Source organism: Seriola dumerili, unplaced genomic scaffold (genome assembly GCF_002260705.1).
Source record: "Seriola dumerili isolate Sdu_G_001 unplaced genomic scaffold, Sdu_1.0 BDQW01000449.1, whole genome shotgun sequence".
Taxonomy (NCBI): Eukaryota; Metazoa; Chordata; class Actinopteri; order Carangiformes; family Carangidae; genus Seriola; species Seriola dumerili.
This window is the reverse complement of record NW_019174704.1, coordinates 7,062,881-7,084,132: the sequence shown is the minus strand read 5'-3', so window position 1 is coordinate 7,084,132 and position 21,252 is coordinate 7,062,881. Positions and strand designations below refer to the sequence as shown.

Here is a 21,252-nt window from a genome sequence, read left to right as displayed (position 1 = left end):
TGAAAAGTTTAAAGTTGGGGAAAAGTATAAGTACAGCAAGTATGTAGGCCAAAAGAGTTATACTCATAAACAACTATCACAAAACTTCAGGGAATACTACAATGTTTTTTTTCCAGTTAGCAATATTTTTGCATTTTTTACATTTTTCAAAAGTATTTGGTCTGAGTGATTTTTACATTCACCATCCAGTAGTTGATATTAACTTTTCTCAAGAACTGCACTCAAGTACATTTTTGAAATACTTGTATTCTGCTTGAGTATTTCTGGTTCATGCTAATTTATACTTCTTCTCTATCACATTTCTGTGGGAAACATTGTACTTTTTACTCCAGTACATTGTTTTGACAGTTACTTTGCTGATTCAGGTTATTAATAATTAACCAATGATTTATGGTGTATTGTGATAAGCTACCCAGCCTTACATACCTTGCCCCACCTTTACCACCTTTACCACCTGCAACATGACAATGATATTACAGCACTGTACTTTTACTATTTTTTACTTTATTTTGATGCTAGATTTTGAATGCACTGTTGCATTGTTATTTTTCTTTTTTTATAAAAGATTCTTCCACCAATGTCAGTCAATGTTTTCATTCAATCTTCAGTTTTACCCCTCACAGGCGCATCAAATTTGCTTTAAATAACTCTCTGTAAATGGCTGTCTAAGTTAATTAGTAGACTGTCCGATTCTAACTTGCAAACTGACTTGAATTCAATTCAACTTATCAATACTTATTTGACCTACATTAAACACCCGAACTTTACTTTGAAAGGAATAAAATGGCAAACAAGCAGGGTTAGAAATGGGCACAGCAACCTTAACAATACACTTAACAAAAGTAAGTGAAGTCAAGAAATGCAAATGTGAGAGGAATGATCACACAATTACGAAAAAGGACACTTTAAAAGTATATTAGAAATGGAGACAGTGTTCAACCGAAGAAATGGTTATTTAGCTTTTTCAGGACGACTGGACTGGAAAGATTGGTTTAAAATGAATGGACGCTGAAGGGGAGTAAAAACTGAAGGTGACAGTAATGCAATACCGTGGATGCCAACTGTCGTAAAATCTCAGACGAAGAAGAAACCTTTATTTTGAAGGGAAAAGACAAACAACACTGGAAGTTGCCGTCTTAGGCTTGTTGCTAATGCTAATGGACCCGGAACAGTAAAGCAGCACTCCGAAGATGGCCGGGGTGTTTGAGGTGGAGGTTGATGGAGTGGAGCACGATCATGGACTGGAGCATCACGATGAACCGAACCAGGTGAGAGGAATGGGCCACACCGAGGCATCATGACAGATAAAACAGATGGGGGTGAATTTATACTGGTCTGCTAGCTGCCAACACGGAACTCTTGTGTTAGCTGCTATTCACGGTTTAGCATAACGTAAGAAGCTAGCCTCTGTTACACAGCCATCTGTTACCAAGCAAAGGTATTGTGCCGGGTTAGGTGCATAAGTGCATTGTACAATGAGCACGACTGGTTGTGCTTCGTTCAAGAAAATCAATAGGGCAGGCGAGAAACGCCCTGTGAGCTATTGAAAATGCTAAGCTAGCTAGCCGGCTAACGTTCAAGTCATGCTTTTATCTGGTTAATGAACCTGAGATGTTATTTGTCAAAATATAGCATTTATTAGAGCTGCTTCCAAACCCGTACATACTGTTATGTTCATAAATCACTGATATATCGACTTTTAACTCTACTAATGAAGCTGATGTGGCTGATCGGGTCAAAGGTTATTGCCTTTTCTGAAGGGCCAAGTGGTTAATCAGTGTTTAACAGGGGAGGCCACCAAACCACTTCCGGTGGGATTTCAATCTTATGGCCACACCAAACTTTAAGGTCAAACTGATGTCAGAGCTCAAAGTGTAAGACGCTACAAAATGAACCATTTGAAGTTATTACAGTCTATCATGTGAGTTATAGTTTGTGAATGTGCAGCAAAGGCAGAATAGCTGCATGTCTGGCATAACAATAGGCTGAAAGAATACACAGTATATCCTTATGTTTGGTTCACTGATGATCAAGTTTATGTGGTTTGAATGGAAATCTGTAAGTTGGGGACTTACTGTACCCTGGTAGCCAGTTTTCCCCTGTGTCTTAAGATTTTAAAGTCATAAGAGAACATACAAGCACTCCTAGATGACGATGAGTGAGACAGAATATTTTTAACTAAGTGTGGAGAGACTTTTTGTGTTTCACACTCACTTGTCATCAGTAAGAAACCACGTTTGGCAGCAGAGAAAACTTACAAATAGCTAATTTTAATGCTAACTGTGGGAGGGTGGATTCTTAATGTAGTAGTTTGGTGTGATTATTTTGTTATTAGCTATCAGTTGTGACTGTCTTGTTATATGGCAGTTTTAGAACTCCTAACATAGCTCTTACCTTACTACAAATTATCATTGAATCTGGCTCAGACGGACAAATGTTGTTTCTGTGTTCAAAAAGGTTTATACAGTGCCCCCCCCCCCCAAGTGTGTAAATTTCCCGAAAATGTCTAAGCTGTGTTATCAGTTTCTATGGCTGCTTAATTTGTACAGTATTAACTGTAATACTCATTATTTTGTCTTTTTCTGTCTTTAGTTTGATGTGTCCAAGCTTTCACCAGAGGAGAAGTGGAGGTAAGTGTCTTTACGACACTTAATGGATCATGCATTTATTTTTGTAACCTATACAATAGGGCTGAACAATATGCAAAAAAAAATGCCATTGTTTTGGCAGATACTACCATTGCGACATGAGTCACAATTTCAGTTGGAATGGTAATTTTTGCATTTAATTTTCAATGGAAAAAAATATCAAAAAGATGATGATGTGATTTTTGCTGGGGCTTGTACCAAACAAGCATGTTCCCTTACATCTTGAGAATAGTGATTTGTAGGCTGGGACATCTCTGTAACACCACAATGATTCATTTATGGTATGGCTGGACACTTTTTATCTTTATGAAAAAAATTGCAGTTCTTGTGATTTAGATATTACACTTGCCTCTGTTGTGGTTTTGATCCTTTGTTCCCACTGCCATCAGGCTATACAACAGGCTATAATCTAATTATTATTGTTTATTTATTATCAACTATTATTATTATTATTATTATTATTATTATTATTATTATTATCAACAATGAGCTAATGGACACATTCATTTCCCCTAGGGGATAAATAAAGTATCTAGGGGATAGATAATTGTCTCTCTTTTCCTTTCAAGGATTTTTATTCATTAATACACAAGATTTTTGGTAATGAAAAGAACATATATTCCAATTGAAAACTTTTAGATTAGGTATTGAAACTTTTTTGCACTCACTACTTACTGAATAACTAGGAATCAGGAAATGCAGTGAACTGTAACAAGCACCCTGTCCAGAGAAGCTGGTCTACATTAAATCTTTTGCCAGTTTTTTTTTTTTGGGGGGGGGGGCACATAGTCTTTTGGGGGTATTGAACACATAGTCTGACCAGGTGCAGTAACATTTCATGATTTCTGGTTATTAAAAGTTCACTTTTCAAACAGTTCCTAGTCCTTACCATTGGGAGACACCAGTGTACAGGGCTGTCTAATGCAGACAGAGACACACCTATCCTGTATTGTTATGAATCATCAAGTTGTGCTGCGTAACTTTAGTCGTGTATGTTCTTCTTTCTCCACAGGGTGGAGCATGCAAGAATGCATGCTAAACACAAAGGCCATGAGGCCATGCACGCAGAGATGGTGCTCATCCTCATAGTCACCCTGGTTGTTGCTCAGCTAGTCCTTGTGCAATGGAAACAGAGACATCCAAAGTCATACAATGTAAGACAACAAAGACACACAAGCAAAATGTTTGAAATGTACTATGCAAAATTTGGAAATACCACCATCTGAAGACGCATAATTCACAGAATTTGTATGTTTTGGATACAGAAACAATTTAGGTATGAGCTAGGGGGTTTGTGTGTTTGCGTTGATGGGGAAGAACAGATTCAAGAACATGCACTGACACAGTGTTGCCCCTCATAACTCTGCATTGTCTTTTATTTTCTATCCATGTGACAGCATGTGACTGTATCAATACTTGTTTCCTCAGTTAACAAGAAATATGGTATTTTCATACTTGTCCCATGCTACGCAAAAATGAAATGTTGTCTCTGTTTTTATGTTCACACAATATCTGACGGTGGTAACTTTTTTTTATCCCTGATGTACATGCATCTTCTAACATGTATGCTGTCCTGCCTTGTAGCTGGTGACTCTGTTCCAGATGTGGGTAGTTCCTCTCTACTTTACTACCAAACTTCACTGGTGGAGGTTCTTGACCACGTGGTTTATCTTCTCTGTCATCACAGCGTACATCTCCTACCGTGCCACTCGCAAGCCACTGGCCTGCACCACACCAAGGTATAAGAATTGTTTACACTTTACCATACCCTGTATATTAAGAGATCTGCCTTTCCATTAATGAGGATTGAACCGTCCTTAACATATTCTGACAAACTCCTTTCTTTGGGTTCTGTAGGTCGGTGTATAAGTGGTTCCTCCTGCTCTACAAGATCAGCTATGCCACAGGAATAGTTGGCTACAGTGTCGTCATGTTTACACTTTTTGGTATTAACCTAATATTCAGGTGTGTATCCCCAGTTCCACAACATTTCATTGGTGCTAAATTAACCTCTTTTTTTACATTTTATCTTTTTATTCCCTCAATTCAGCACCATATCTGTTAAACAATTTCAGTGGGTATTCTGTTAAACCACTGAAAATAAACTCTAGGTTGCTGTTGTCAAGAGTAGCCATCATTTCCAGCTTGACATTTTATTTTCCATTTCAATTTCAAACTTTTTTTTTTTTTTTTTTTTTTTTTTACAGCCTTTCAAGACACTACTCCTCCCTCATCTGAATACCCAAATTGAAAGTTGTTTTTCCCCCACCTTTTTTCCCTTTTTCTTTCTTTTAATATGTCTCTGTGGTTTTGACCACAAGAATTTGACTGACTTTATCAGAAAGAAATAGCAAACAACACTCTTTCACTGCCTGCTTCATGACCTCAGGTGTATGCATTTAAAGTAAACTCTGGTCACATGACAAGTAAAGTAAACATTTTATGATAAGTTTAAAGATATGTTGTCACTGTAAGATATACATGTATACTTCCATTTAGACAAGGAAATGACAAATACCCCCTCCTTCTCTTCCCAATAGCTGGACTGAGACGCTATTTTTAATTGATTCCAGTAATAATATTAATTTTAGATTTTTTTTTTTTAGTTTATACTGCTTGATAGTCTGTATCTAATATATTATTCTCAGGTCAAGCAGAGCTGAAACAATTAGTCAATGAATTGTCAAACAAATTAATCTGAAACTAGTTTGATAATAGATGAATTTGGGTTAATTTTTAAAGAAAATTTAAATTTAATGAACATTAGAGAAGTTCCATCTTCTCAAATGTGAATATTATCTCGATTTTCCAGTTATCTGTTATAGTAAAGTGAATATCTTCCAATTTTGGATTGTTGGTCAGTCAAAAGAAGAACCAAACAACTAATACATGAGTAAATAATAAACAGATTAATTGATAAGGAAAATAATGGTTAGTTACTGCTCTGATTTCAGGCGTGGCTTTGACCAGTATATATCCCAATATAGATATACTCTATCTGTGATAAGAAATATGTGTATTGCTAGAGCTTTAAAATGAGTCCTGTGGAGGACACAAGGCAAAGTCACTTTTTGGACAAACCTTATCTACTTTCCACAGAAGCAAGTCGCCGGCACTGCCCCGTCAGTGAGAGGCACACCTCTCTCTCAAATGACGTCAGGGTTATAAAATTAGGATTTTAGCAGCGTAGAGCAGCAGCTTTGGAACAGCCTGGAGGCAACTCCTGGTTAACATGTAGCCTTAATGAGCTGTGTTTCAGTCACTATTTCATACTTGTTCCATTGTCTGATCACAGAAACAGAAAAACATGTAAATGAGATCAGCTTTATTAAGAATTCAGCTTTATTAAAATACTCTATATGTCAGCACAGAGAGTAGGAGAGAAGCAAACAGATAAAGGGCTGAAGCCGACTGACACTCCACAGAATCAAATGAATATGCTAATAAGCATATCACAACACAGGCAACATTTAGTGACTTTTCGAGGAGTCTTTAGCTACTTTCCTTTTGAAAATAGCGATTCCACTACCACCAGTAGTTTTCAACTGCATCCTCAATTTCACATATTGACCATACACGGTCCAGTCTTTTGACCTACTCTTGTTTTAGCACTGTCGATTATTGAAAGTAAACTTGTCCTGCTGTTTTTACAGATTATGTTGATACTAAGCAGTCAGTTCATTTATTGACAAAGAATCCTGCACCAGGATGAACCTTCCAAACGATACAAATTTTAGCACCTTTCCAGACATCACTTAACTACACTATAACTACACAATCTGTTCTGACTGTTTTCAAACTAAATTAATTGAAAATGTTACAATTGTGTAATGTTTCAATTGTAAATTCACAACAGGGACTTGTTGTCATTCTTGCTCATCCCACCTAAAGAACCAATATATACTTAAAAAAAAAAAAGGGCTAACAGGAAGGTATCTTATAACTTCCTATGTATCCTTCCTGAATGACATGGTCTACATATTTTCTACTTCCTACCTTGAAATAACACTTAATTTTTGACACGTCCTTGCCTTTGAGACAGAGCCTTTGTCTTAAATTTCTTAATTTTCTGGAAAAGCTGATTTTTAGCTTTTGTAGGCAGGGTCAAATATCTAAAACAAACAAACCTTTTAAGGTGTTTTGGACACTTATTTTAGCATGGCATCAACACCATATATAAAACAGACATATCTGTCCTGTTTGCTAAACAAAAGTTGACGCTGAACACAGCTGAAGCAAGATTACTCACAGCCATGATTTCCATTTGGTGGTTTCTCTGTCCAGGATAAAGCCAGAGGATGCAATGGACTTTGGTGTTTCACTACTATTCTATGGTCTGTACTACGGGGTGCTAGGAAGAGACTTTGCAGAAATGTGTGCAGACTTCATGGCTTCAACTGTTGGGGTAAGTGGACTGATTTCAGAAACTGTATGTGTATGTGCCCCGTTGATGGTAGTGACTGTAACCTAAAATGTTTTTTTCTTTTTAGTATTACAGTGCGTCTGGCATGCCAACTAAGCACCTCTCTGACAATATCTGTGCTGTGTGTGGTCAGCCCATTCTTGTGGATGTCAGTGAGGAAGGGATTATTGAGAACACATACAGATTATCCTGCAACCATGTGTATCCTGCCTGTCAGTTATTGACATATGGTCATACTATTATCACCTGTATCAGTGAAACAGAAGTTAAGGCACACCATGCAGAATTTCATTTCTGTAAAAAGTATAGTCATGTATTTGTGTTGGAATTGTACCATGCACTAATTTAACAGCCCTAGGGGGAATTGACAGAATTAACTTGACCTTTATAACAGACTGTTAATGTTATGACTGTCCGTTCATCTGAATTTACATTACTTCCCCCACTATTATCTTCTGCTGCTTCTACACTGTAAATAACATGCAACCTTATCTAGTGTCACTGTGGTTTTGTGTGGGTGTTTTTCATATCTATATTTTTTTTCATTTACAAGTTATTATTACGCTTGCAGATTTTCTTTGGTGCTTTCTAACTTGCCTCTTGTACAGCTGAATATAAGTCAAATTAAACAGGGTAGAAATCCCTTTTTTAAAAATAAGAATAGAGAATTGCATGTTGTGATTAATAGTTAGAGTACAACTAATATCAGCAGGCCAATGTTATTGGCTGAATTTGGTTATCTCACAGTTATTAACATATACACTCATGAAGCACTTTATTAGGAACACCACGATTATATTAGGCAGTTCCTCCCTTTGCTCTCAAAACAGCCTCAGTTGTTGGAAACATCCCCGAGACTCTACTCCATGTTGACAAGACTGCATCACATCATTTCTGCAGATTTATCATCTGCACATTCATGGTGCCATTAGAAAATGGTAAGATGGGGCCATAAAGAGATGCACATGATACAATGGAGGTCTATGGAGTTAAAGTTGGACATGTTCATTCAGAGATGCTTTTCTGCTCACTGCAGTTGTACAGACTGGTTATCAGAGGTCCTGTAGCCTTTCTGTCAGCTCCAACCAGTCTGGCCATTCTCCTCTGACCTCTCTCATTAACAAGACGTTGCCATCTACAGAACTGCTGCCCACTGGATGTTTTTGATTTTTCACACCATTCTGAGTAAAAACTCTAGAGAATGTGTGTGAAAATCCCAGGAGATCAGTAGTTTCAGAGACACTAAAACCAGCCTGTCTGTCACTCAGGTCACATATTTTCCCCATTCTGATGTTTGATGTGAAAATGAATTGAAGGTCCTGACCTGTATCTACATGATTTTATGGACTGCACTGCTGCTGCATGACTGGCCTTTTGGATAATTGCATGAATACACAGGTGTATAGGTGTTCCTAATCAAGTGCTTGGTGAATGTATGTTGGGAGATTTGCAAAAAGAACTTGCAGTACATTACAGTTCTATGCGAGTCTCTGCACATTTGACAGCTTATTTTTATCATTCAACTTTGATATATTTTGTCTGATTTATACTTGTGTGATTTTATTATAGATATTTATTTTACACATTAATTGAAACATCTTGTATTTTTTCCTTTGGTTAAATAAGGCCATTAATATTGATCTAACACGTTGTTGCACATTGTCTACAAATGTGATACGTTTTCATATTTCAGTAATAAGCTGCCATTTCCAAAGAAATAATTTTTAGGACTGTGTAGTGGTTTGAACTGTTGCTCACATTCTCCTGTACCGAGCCTTAACTCCATGTCCAGGTTCCATGAGTTCTGCATAAGAGGATGGTGTATCGTCGGAAAGAAGCAGATGTGCCCGTACTGCAAAGAGAAGGTGGATCTGAAGAGGATGTTCAGTAACCCGTATCCTTCTTATTATGGAACTTCACACATGAGCTTTACCTGTTGTTTTTTTTTTTTCTGAGCTGCTGTGTTAAGGCAAAGATCATATATAATAATATGTGATGTTCATGCACAAACTCTTAAGAAGACAGGCAAAACAAACACCTCATGGAGGACAAACTACTTTCAGATCTAAACCTCACCTGGACAGTTTCAGCCACAGACACACAATCAACATTCATTTCTTTCTTGTAGCAGAGGAAGTTCTAAAGTAAACTGTAGGTGAATTTCTCAGGCAGCTTATTGCAGGCTGTTAGGAACAAGCAATGAAACATTTATAGGTTTTATAGCACAAGTTCCTGTTCCTTTTTGTGGTTCAGTGTTCACACTTCAGACAGCTGTGATGACTGTGCAACCCCACACATTAAATAATGCTTTCACAGAAACTGAAAAGGAATTCATGTGCCATCAGTTGTACATTACATTGGCACAAATTTTCACCATTTATTATCTATTTATTAATGCTGTTGAAAGTTTATTTTCCTTAACCCATTTTCTTTAGCTGGGAGAGGCCGCATGTCATGTATGGACAACTTTTAGATTGGCTTCGGTACTTGGTGGCTTGGCAGCCTGTTATTATTGGATTTGTTCAAGGTATCAACTACGTCCTGGGTCTGGAGTGACCCGCGACTGGCAGATATGGACATATACGCCATATGGAAAAGTTATGCACTGGCTCAAAAGACTGAGTGGGCCTAACATTGAACTAAAACACCAATAAAAAGTGTCTATACTTTTTGTATATATTTATAGGCACATATTATCTGTATTTACGGTTTATTTGAATTTTATTAGTAATTTGAATTTGGATGTCTCAATTTCCCAGGATTTGCTTCACACAGCGTTACACCTAATAATTGGTTTGTGCATCTTACAACCTAGTAAAGCGGTTCTCAAAATCATTAGAAAGGTGCGTTTCACTAATTTATGTCTTAAATGTGTGTTAATACTTAAAGGATCATGCTAGAGTTTTTTCATCCTCATGTTGATCACACATGAGTAATAAATATTGAATGGAAATCAACATAAATCATTGCTCCCTCTGCCTCTTAAATACATCATACCAGTATCCACAAACTTCCCCTGGAGTTATTTTGCAAATGCGTCACTTATGTAATCATTCGAATAGCTGTTTGACCTGCTTGACACTAATTCCATATTTTGAGCTGAAGTGACATGGGTGAGTTTCCTAAGTGCTGAGAGTCGTGCGCCATAGGAGCGGAGGCGTTGTCATCATGAGGAAAAAAGCGCTAATCATACACGAACAGAGGATTCCTCATACAGTACTGAAAATGGAACTTCTTGTTGCAGGATTTCAAAATGTCCCCACTGCCTTCAGGGACACTCATCCTTACCAACTTGGCAAAACATGCTTTGCTTTGACTGTTACCCTTTGTGCAATATCTCACTTCATTAAGTTTGTATGATTTAAATTGGAGGAATGTCACTGTCAACCAAACAGTCTTCTGTTTTTGCTCACACTAATGACTGTTTTTATTAAAGGGTCAGTTCACTTAAATTAAAAAAAAAAAAAAAAAAAAAGTTCTCACTTAGCTGTAGCTGTATCTAGGTTCAACTCTGTCAGCTGTTTTCTTCGGAACTACTTTCCAACAAAGAAATAGTCCCGTGAAACTGTTGACATTGTGACTGTGGATTATTCAGAGTTTTGGGGATGGCATTGTTGCCACCATTTAGATATCTTTTTCTATGCTGTTGGCATTACTAACTAAATTTTATTGGGGTGGCAGCAGAAAGCCTGGCCAGATATATCTGCATGGCTAGATATTGCTATAGGTGAGATAATGTTTTTCTATAATTTGGGTGAACTTAAACAGTTCTGAAATTGGAGCTACCCAGTAAGCACAAAGCTAAGATACCAGCTAGTGACTGGACTAAAGCGATTAACTGTTCAAACAAAATCTGACCTGATGAGGACAGAAAACATCCCGGGATGATCCTTTAACTTGGTGAGAGTGCTGATGGTGCCAGTCTTATTTTAATGTGATCTGTTCAATCTGAGGTCCCAAAAGGGACTATGTACAACAAGCCCAACATGACCGTTTTGTTTTGTTGTCAATGTTTTGATCAAGATCCGTTAATAAATGTCATATGGTTTAGATTTCTTTGTATGATGATGATTTAAATGTGCATGCTTGAGGTTTATGTTTCCAACATTTAAAACCATCTGCTTGTTTACTGATGACATATATTGACATAATTGGAATCAGGTGACTAAGAGGTATGATTTATGTAACCATGATTTGTCAAACAACCCTCAGTAACAAGAGAGGGCCAGCTTGTGAGGAAATTCCCTGTATTGTCTATGTCCATGCATTATGTGTTTTGAGTGGAAGAAGGGGAAGTGAATTCTGTCTATATATAGTATTTCAAAACGGCAGTGAACAGCAAGAACCTCTCACTGAAGCAGTCAATATGCAGCTGTCATCTGTCGTCAAAGGTAATATTTTATAACGCTAACCTATTCATTTTGACTGTATTATGGCATTGGTTGTTAACATGTGTCTCTGCGACAGCGCTGGGGTCTCTGTGTCTGCTGCTAGCAGACGGATTTCCAGGTACAGTATGTGATGTGGGTGACAAAGTTTGATTTTAATGTGATTCAGTTTCTGAGCTAACCTAAATTTGTTCTTCAGTTTCAGAGGATGGATCTCCAGAAATCATTGGGGCATATCAAGTTCAAATAAAAGTTCATCCAGGTAACATTTGTACCCAAACATATTACAAACTGCTGTGAAGTGTTTTCTGACATGTGCAACTTCCTGGGTGACAGCTCCGGGATTTTTATAAGGGTTTCCTTACATATACTGAAGTTGTGTTTGTGGTCTGGGTGTCTTCTGCCTTAAAGGTGAGCCCCTGGTTCTTCACTGTGATGCATTAACAAATTGCAAAGATGGCGTGACACTTATCTACTGGCTTGTCAATGGCTCTTTCCCTGAGGACATACCCAGCAGTGGTGGAATAGTAGAATCAGAGGAGTGAGTATTATGAATGATATTAACATTTTAATGGAGCTTACCATAGCAGCATGTTAGCCACTTAATAATCCATATACAATTTATTAGATATCAAGCAGCAGTGTATTCTTTGCTTCAGAGCTAGTTAGCTTATTGTAGCAGGCCTGCAACTAGGCTGTAAAGAATGTTTGTTTATTTTAGATCAACTTTGGCGGAGGGTGAAATCCTGCAGAGGAGTTTGCTGTTGAAGAATGTCACACCAGAGGACCTCAAATCCACCTTCACCTGTGTTGTGATAAGCGCTTTTGGAATGGTCCAAAAGCACATCACACTAACAGCACCAAGAGGTTTGAATGTGGGGGAAAAAAGAAAACACTGAATGTGACTGCTGTGAAGAAGTGGTGGATTTCTCTGAGCCATGTTTTATCTTGCAAAAATGATTCATATTGGTAAGAATCAACATTATCTGTGAATTTACTATTATTTTTTACACTGTCAGGTGCAATAATTATGACAAAGAAGAGTTGGATGGGGAAATGTGCAAAACTTGAGAGTGAGACCAGTGGTGTTACAATGTAAAAATCTGATGTAGCATTTTCAGGATCCCCTTCTTTATCCAAGGAAATGACATCCAGACAACATTTTACGTGGAACTGAATGCATCCTTGATAGAATTGTGGTAAACTGTCTAAATCAGTGTAATTTAGATGACTCTACTACACAAAAGTACTGTATTTTAACTTCAGAATATAGATAGAATATTGTATCAGTTTATTTGCTATGCTTGTGTATCATTCCAGTGTCTGTGTGTGCTGGCGATGAGCCATCTTAAATCTGTGTACTGTTGAAGCATTTGAAAATACACTCCTTAATGAGACAAAGTTGAATCAGTCAATTAATTCACAAAGTGTGCAGTGCTGATGAAAGCCTGTGGTTGTTTCCCCAAACATTTATTGTCAATTGTATCATTTATTTCCAACAGGTAACTTTTTTTCCTACGGGTATCACTGTCAGTACATTTATAACCTATATTACAATATGGCAGGGATGTTAAGAACAGGAATTGGAGTACAGATGCTTTTTTAGCTGTGTAGGATAAACAATTCAGTAACTGCAGCTACTTGATTTGATTACTGCCAAAATAACAAGCAACCAACAAATAATAGTAGTAGTAATAGTAACTGATCACTGAAAAGTGCAAAATAATTCAGTTTTCACAAATGTACCCAAAATAATTTACCAGTTGTACTTGGGTCTCAGACAATAGTCATATTCCTCTGATATTATGTTAATAGTGCAATTAAAAGCTATTTGAAGGATTTTTAAAATTAAGTCATATCTAGCACAACTGTAGACTGGCTGGCAACACTAGCAATAATCAATAATGTATATCAAACATCTTTGATTGTATATGCATTCTATAAGAACAGGGAAAATATAAGGCCTCTTTATAACTCTGTAAATCCATAATAACACATTATATCACACCATCTCCATTTCTTTAAAAGACTCTGTTTCCACATATTTGTTACATTAATGTAACTGTGGAACTATAGAAGAGATTATGTTTAGCTCTTAAATACTTTAAAGCTCCATTAGTGAAAAAAAATCATTAGTTTGGATGAATAGTGGAGAAACATGTTTCTCCATCAGGACAGGCATGTGTTACGCATCCCCCCCCACCGACTGGAACTCAGTGGAAGCCTTGACACACTTTGTAGTGAAATGATTTTGCCCAGTGTTCGAGTCAAATTGAGGATACTGTTAACACACCCAGCTCCTCCAAGCAACGCTGCAAGTTGTCATTCCTGCCAGGATGCTGATTTTCTCTGGTCCTCTTCCTGATGAGGGCAGCAGCATCTTCGATTATTGTTGGCCACTTCACAGAAGAGGTGCAGAATGGCTGGAGGAGTTCCTGGTTGGTCGGAAGTAACATTCCAAATAGGAAACGCAGGAAAATATCCAGTTTGCCGTCCTCACAGAGCAGGCTTTTGTCCACAGCGCTCTTGTACAGCTCCATGGCTTTGTGTCCCTTGAACATCCCTTTGAACCTGTCTTTCAGTTGCTGCTCAAAAATGTTCTTCCCCTGGTTTGTGAAGGAGAGAAACACATAAAGGGCAGCCAGGTACTCCTGCATGGTGGGGTGGATAAAACTAAAGACTTTCTCATGAAACAAGACGTATGGCTTTGTGACGTATTGTGTGCACAGTCCACTGTTAATGACTGCTTCCTCGTCGCAGATTCCAGTGTCTTTCCAGTCGGACTTGGTAATCTTGAACTGGCCTTTTTCCAACATGTTGAACGCCAGCTTTCCAAGGTTCATAAGGAAGTCTCTTTCTTCATCCAGGCTACGATCTGGAGCTCTAAATATGCGATGCTGCCGTATGAGCATTAGCACCAGCTTTGTGTACATGTAAGTGATGCTCCTGGGCAGCTCTGCCCGTGTCCTCTGTTCCTTAAATATTTGATGGTACTCATCAGCAACCAGTGAGCAGAACAAGGGAAGATGGCACATGATGCAGAGGGTTTTGGAAGAGTTGATATAGGCGATAACTCGGGCTGCTTGATCTGGGTCCTTAAATCTCTTCCTGAAGTACTCTTCCTTTTCAGGGTGACAGAATCCACGTACCTCTATCTCATTATAGTGCGTATCCCAAGGAATGCAACGCTTTATTTGCGCCCGAGTAGTGACCAGAAATTGGCCACGGTGGAGCAGCCTCCCTCTGAGGAGGTTGACCACAATGACGTTCAGGGTGGTCAGCTCTGTGTGGTCACAGATAAGCTCAGTGTTTTCAAAGTCAAGCTTTCCATTGTACTCATCAAGACCATCAAAGACAAACATCATCGGGCAGTCTTCCGATCTATAATCCTCATCCTTCAGTTTTTTTGTCTCTGGGTAGAGTGTTTGTATTATTTGCAACAGGGAGACCTTGGAACCCTCAAACTGTTTGAGTTCTCTGAATGGTAAAGGAAACAAAAAGGACGTGTGCTGCTGGGACTGCTCTTCAATCCAATCGAGGACTAACCTTCTGATCACCATCGACTTCCCTGACCCTGCCACTCCAGTGAGCAATATTAACCTTATGTTGGAGTGCTCCAGTCTTTCAGCGCTAAAAATATCCTTGGGAGAAAGACATTTCCCTGCTTCCCGGTTGCTGTCCAGTTTTTCTATGTTCATGACCTCATGTTCAATATTCGGGCCATTGTCACATGTTGAGGTTATGAGGACATTAGTAAAGACATCATCAAATTGCCTCTTCTCTTGCTGCATGGCCAAGTCCTCACATACTTCACCATACTTCCTCTTCAAAGTCTCACTTAAGTCGTGACGCACTTCATCTGAAAAAAGAAAAAGTGTATATATAAATATATCATCCATCTCCCTTTCATTAAGATTGAATTAATAGTAATACAACATACAGGGGTGTACTTACTTCTGATGCACTGAGTCTGGATATATCTAACCGTCCTCTTGTGCCCTATCTCCTCAAGAACGGCTTTGGTGATCTGCAATGATACTTCAAGGCTGTAACACTCGAGCAACCGGTCCACAAGGTCCACTGTGTCCATGCTTTGGGGAGGAGTGTTGAATGACTGTGGGTAATTCTTCCACAGCATTGTCTTGAATCTTCTCACATCTACTTCTGACAGCCTCGCAATAGTGTTACAGATAGCCTGATTCCAAAAGAAGGATGAAATTCAATGCTGTTGTTGTCAACTGAGGGATGTTTTGTATGTAATTTCTTTCAAACTGATACAATAGAGGAACACAAACTGACCTTGAAAGTGAATGCCACCGTCAATGAAGGATGCCTAATCTCATTCGTGGGTTGGACTAACTCAGGTGTATGAGGAAGCTCTGAGACAGGCTCATCTTTGCTTTTAAACCTGGTGAGGCCACAGTGTAGAGATTTAAACATATTTTAGTGTCGATCTAGTATGTAGTCACAGACACAAACATGTTAGTGTCTCGTCATGGGTGTATTTCTTACTTGGGGATTCTCTTTTCACAGTCATCACTGTCAAAGGAGTAACAGCTAGAGTATGAATCTGTTCTTTCCAGCTGGACCCTTAAATCAGGAAGACAAGAGGACTCAGATTGGCTTTAGTGTAACTACAAGGTAATATTACAGTTCTCCTTGGAAACAATAAGAGTAACAGCAAGTTGCATTGTTACGCACAGCTGCTTACTGGATTTAATGTGATGAATGCACAAAGTTATATACAGATTTAAGCTTTGCTGAATACTGTTTTTTGTTTGTACCTCGTGGAGCATCCATCTTGGTCATCCATTTCGACTGAGCTTTCTGAGCTTGTCAGTGACATGTAGCTCAGAGCTAGGTTCGAGGCCTGGCCCACATTCGGCCTGAAATAAAAAAAGACAGAAAAATGACAGTTTGTTAATTGCTTAGTGGCCACATAACAAGCAATCACTGGCTTCCATAGCACATGTCAGATAATCAGTCCATTTTAAGCTTCGATGTCTTTCACAAGCAGCATCAAGGCCGTCAAGTCTAGGGTATTTGAATTAGGGACTACAAAAACTTTTGAAGGTTGATGGACAAGCATGGATTTAACCCCATTTTGTATTATGACTTATTTTATTTTTCCTTTTCTCGTTGAATTACTTGCTTTGGTTTTCTTGTTTTATCTTTGTGCTTGCTTAATTTTCCAAAAACCAATGTAAAAAAATAACTGGTATTAAAAAAGTAGAATTGTAAGGGTATGGGTATTTTTGTGATGCATTCATCACATTAAATCCAGGTATATAACACCTGACTACCCATATATTTTATTGAGAGTACATGGAAATTCGACATGAAAAAATAACTCATGAAGCAGTAGAAGTCTAGTTCTTCTTTCAGTCCACCAGTAGAGACAGCTGATATAAGTTGTAAGTGATATTTGTTGCACTTTGTACTGTACCCTCTGTAGACAAGAAATGATAACCTTGTGGTGTTTGCCATAGACATAGACTACAGTGTCTGTATCCTTGAGAAGACTAACTAACTAACTTTCTAATTAAGCTACATTTTTAACAAAATGCCATTAAAATGCTACCCAGAATTACAATCCAACAATGGTAGAGAGGACCCTTAGGGATAGTATGTGAAATATTTCTCAGTACCACTGGCTGGTATCCATCGCACTCGGTCCAAGGTCCAGAGATGGTCTTCTCTCAGGGATATAGTAGAGCTCGTCATCTTCATTTGAAACACTCTGTTGTCCTCTACCAGACACTGCTTCCCCAAGGGAAGAACTACCTGTCAGCGAGGCCACTGCCACCATTTCAGTGTCATCCATCATGTCACAGAGAGGGTCAGCCAATGACTAACATGACAAACACAAACAGTGATCACTTTTTTCTGGACAGCAACCCCTCTGTACCTGCAGAAGAACAAATATGGAAGAAAATAGCATATCAGCTTTCAACCTCTCTATTGGGGTGTTAAAAAAAATCGCTATTACAGTATGTTATGATTGCTTGGGCTCAGTTTTCAGAGTTTCGGTCTACAAAACTTAACTTTTAAATACAAAATCCTGTGCTTACATACAAAATGCAAACAAATAAATCAAATGCTTAGCAAATTCAAATGCTTTGCACTAGATATAAGGAACAGTAAATCATCTGAGCATGTGTTAGCAAACGTAACAACATACAGCAATGTAACAACAATGCCCTAAACTGTTGTAATGTACTCACTTTCTGTTAGCGTATGTTGTGAATTACCGTTTTAGACTTTTGATCATTATAGTGTGATCTTTCTGCACTTTTCATTGCTGAACTTACAAAAGTTCACTGTCAGAGACATTATGGTAGATTGAGAACAGGAAGATAAACTAATGCAATAAAGCACAAATATAATCATCAGTTTGTCTTTTACAAACGTATAGTTAAGTTTTACTTAGCACATTTTCTTGTTGTTATTCATGTTTGTTTGCTACACGAACAGTTACAGTCTTGTAATGCTGTTATAAACTTGATGCATGATCATTTTTATAATGTGAGAGTTGTTTTTGTTGTCCATGCTGCTGTATGAGATTTTGAGCTCAAAATGAAGAGGATGGTAGTTAGTGTTTAATGTTTTGCACATTTAAACTCCGTTGCCGTTGATTCGTTGTGAAAGTTGAGCCATGTCAATTACAAGATGTTGACACAGGAACTGTAACACGTGAACTATTTTAAGTTTGGGAACGGGAGCTGTAATTTTGATCAAATCCTTTAATCCACCTTCAGTCCACAGTGGTTTAAGCCCCCTCTGAAACCACTGTAATAAGCAGAAGCTGCATATTTATATCATATTTCAGACTGAAACAATGGTAGCAGCTTTAGCTAGCATGTTACATGAGCTAGTTTTAACATTTTTTGGGAGATATTTCAACTTCACTCTTCCGCACTGACTTCTCCACATGACAACGACAGACTCTGTCAGTATGTCTCAACAACACCAGCCTCTCCACCTGCCAAATAACGTCAAAAGGATTAATAATTCAACGCTAAATGTCGAGGTTAGCTTATAACTTTGAGCTTTGGAATAAACCAATAAACACCAGGCGCTCTGGGAAGCCTCAAACCGGGAACAAGGCAATTGAGTTTTACGCAAAATGGTCATAAATGTAAATTTAACGCATTGGTACTTACATAAACACGTTATTGCCACTTTTAATTCCTGCCATTAGCATACAACCTACCTCAGTTTCTCTTTCCGACTCAGGAAGAGAAGTTTCTTCTTCTTCCTTGTAAAATACATGAGTAGCGAAACGTCACAAAGCAGATTCTGCCACCTACTGCCCTCAAGTGTGAAAAACATGCAAAGATGAGGCAGCTTTTCTTGAGGAAGGGGATTAACAAGTACTCCGGTCTTTTATTTGAATAAATGTAGGAATACCACAGGGTATGCTACGTTCTGTTATCTTAACGCATATATAACATTTTAATTTTGTAGCTATAGTCTAGAGGGAAATCTATAGCAAGGCATCATATTTTATGAGCTGTTCATATTTTTGTATGTAAAATCTTGCCAGTGTCTGCCAGTGACTAGTTGACAAATAAATCTAGTGGAGAACATATAATGACTTCTGAAATGTAGTGGAAGTAGCACAGCAACTAATGATTATTTTCATAATCATAAGATTATTTTTTATTGTCAGGTGTTCAAGTTATTTGTTCACTAATTAGGCCTGATGTGTGGTTCCAGATGTGCAGCCTGTTTTCTCACATAATTTTCTGAGTGTTTTAGTTTGCTTCAGTTTGAAAATCATGTCAATAAAAACATAAATTAAAATCTATGAAGCAGAACCAGAGATATTTTATATCCCACGCCGCCTTCTTCCTTTTCAAAACCTGGCACCTTTTTATTGTTGGTAATATTACCAACAATATTTACAAACTTGTAGTTTTCAGTACAGATGATGTTGACTCAAGTGACATCATTTGAGGCAGGCGACATGTCTGATGCCACAAATGGCTTTCTGTATACAACTTTTTTTCACATATGCACACTCCTCAACACCTGTAGGCAGAGTTCCTCTTTAACATTATTTATACTTTCTTTGTACTTGGTCTTTTCAGCATTAATGGGGAATATTGAGTATTGAATATTATGAGTTTCAGCATTTTTAATGAGTCAAATGTTTTCACTTTAATTTAGTATGTCATGGCGCTGCTGTTATACAATGTCAAATGTAACAACTGCTACTGTGAGTGTTTGAGTGAGTAGTCAACCTAGTACAGCAATTTTCTTCTGGCTACTGCGAAATATGATTCATAAAGGTTAAAAAGTGTTTTACAGCTAGTGTAATAGTAGGTGTATATTTCATTTTCATTGCTAAGCGCAAACATATCCAGCTTCACATTGTATGGCTTTCTGTCTCTGTAATTATTCATGATTATTGATTATCTTGAATGCCAGTGCTAACACTGGGGTTTCTGCTGCATTCGCCCCATATTGCTGCTTGTTTATTGTAGGCAACGCTACATTTCAGTGAACTATTGGTTAGGGGCATGTCTCCTCTTGTCTTTGTTACATCACACTCTTTACTCGCTCTCTGGGGAATTTATCATTTTAATGTCACCAATTCAGCCTATTTATTGTTACTTTTCGTCATTTATTTGTGCTGTTGAATAATTGTTAATTATTCTACTGAATGAAAGAGTTGTTGGACCTAAAAACAACATTTACTTAGCCTTAAAGAAATAAATGCACAAAGAAAAACAGAGGAGTAAATAATAACAAACACGTAGAAACGAAAAGTGTGCAGTCTATGTTCATGCAGTGAATATAGGCTTACATCCTGACGCTGTTTACCAATAGGTTTGGTGAGAAAAACCGAGGGGCATGTCAGCATCCTTGTCTCGTTGGTGACCGAGACACCAACGAGTTTCCACTACACTGTGCTTTGTGTGATGGAGGCGTGAGCAGCGACAAAGACGGCAGGAGCAAAGAGTGGCGTGTATGAGGGGTGATTAGTGCCGGAAGGATTGGGAAGAGAAGCAGAGGAACCATAGTCAGATTTGCCATTGTGGTGAATGGATTTATGAGTGGCTTTTGTTGTGTTCATATTGTTGCAGTATGCAGCATAAATACTTTTGTTTCCATTAGCCTATCTGCCATTAGTTTGACATTCTCCAGAGTTTTATAAGCCATTCATCTAGGATTAAGATTTCAAACCAGACAGGGTTTAATGAAGCAAATTCAATCATAAAAATGGTTATTAACCAAAATTACATTAATTCATAATTGGTCCAGAAGGATTGTGAAGCTGTGTTTGGCAGGCAACATTAAAACCACTGCAATATTATGCTAAAATAATATTATATGCTACATTGTTTCCTCTCTGCTCCTTATCTATTGTAACTAATTTAAAAACAAACAAACAAACAAACAAACAAACAAACAAACAAACAAACAAACAAACAAACAAACAAACAAACACGAATAAAAAAGCAGTCACCTCTTGTTAACTTAGCACTTGCAATGCAAAGGGCTGTCACACAGCCTCCTTTTTCTGTTATCCACCATTTTTTCTCAACACAATCCGATTTAATTGATGTCATTAATTCTCATTTACTCCTCAGACCGTCTCTGCTTCCTTTGTGGCATGAACCACACCTCATACACCATGCAAGATGAGGGCTATGACTCCATGTCTGTGTATGAGGGAGGATGCTCAGAGCGAGCCCAACCTTCCCAGACACCAGTATGACCGACAGTCTGTGCGTTGTCCTCCTCTGCTCTGGATGGTACTGGGATGTATTTTGGAAGGGGGGTC

General features: G+C 38.1%; 3 protein-coding genes across 5 annotated transcripts; 2 read left to right on the top strand and 1 right to left on the bottom strand.

Moving 5' to 3' along the window:
• Nucleotides 1–1,158: 1,158 nt before the first annotated feature.
• On the top strand, nt 1,159–11,123 carry LOC111234321 (RING finger protein 121). Its single transcript, XM_022762334.1, has 9 exons — nt 1,159–1,268; nt 2,593–2,630; nt 3,661–3,802; nt 4,233–4,387; nt 4,506–4,613; nt 6,933–7,053; nt 7,139–7,272; nt 8,864–8,965; nt 9,507–11,123. The coding sequence occupies exons 1-9, from the start codon at nt 1,191–1,193 to the stop codon at nt 9,625–9,627; spliced, it is 999 nt and encodes a 332-aa protein (XP_022618055.1). The 5' UTR covers nt 1,159–1,190; the 3' UTR covers nt 9,628–11,123.
• A 92-nt stretch (nt 11,124–11,215) lies between these two features.
• LOC111234322 (interleukin-1 receptor accessory protein-like) lies at nt 11,216–12,845 on the top strand. 2 transcript variants are annotated; one of them, XM_022762335.1, is made up of 5 exons: nt 11,216–11,462; nt 11,539–11,580; nt 11,659–11,721; nt 11,871–12,000; nt 12,181–12,845. In XM_022762335.1, the coding sequence occupies exons 1-5, from the start codon at nt 11,246–11,248 to the stop codon at nt 12,356–12,358; spliced, it is 630 nt and encodes a 209-aa protein (XP_022618056.1). In that variant the 5' UTR covers nt 11,216–11,245; the 3' UTR covers nt 12,359–12,845. The 2 variants fall into 2 exon arrangements, with proteins under 2 accessions (XP_022618056.1, XP_022618057.1); XM_022762336.1 differs by lacking the exon at nt 11,539–11,580.
• A 60-nt stretch (nt 12,846–12,905) lies between these two features.
• LOC111234320 (protein NLRC3-like) lies at nt 12,906–18,708 on the bottom strand. Of its 2 annotated transcripts, none has more exons than XM_022762333.1 (7): nt 18,673–18,708; nt 17,108–17,367; nt 16,244–16,345; nt 15,972–16,049; nt 15,759–15,867; nt 15,414–15,654; nt 12,906–15,318 (listed from the first exon to the last, which is right to left on the bottom strand). In XM_022762333.1, exons 2-7 carry the CDS (start codon nt 17,284–17,286, stop codon nt 13,727–13,729), a joined length of 2,301 nt encoding a protein of 766 aa, XP_022618054.1. In that variant the 5' UTR covers nt 17,287–17,367; nt 18,673–18,708; the 3' UTR covers nt 12,906–13,726. The 2 variants fall into 2 exon arrangements, with proteins under 2 accessions (XP_022618054.1, XP_022618053.1); XM_022762332.1 differs by having other exon boundaries at nt 18,623–18,677.
• Between the last annotated feature and the right edge of the window lie 2,544 nt (nt 18,709–21,252).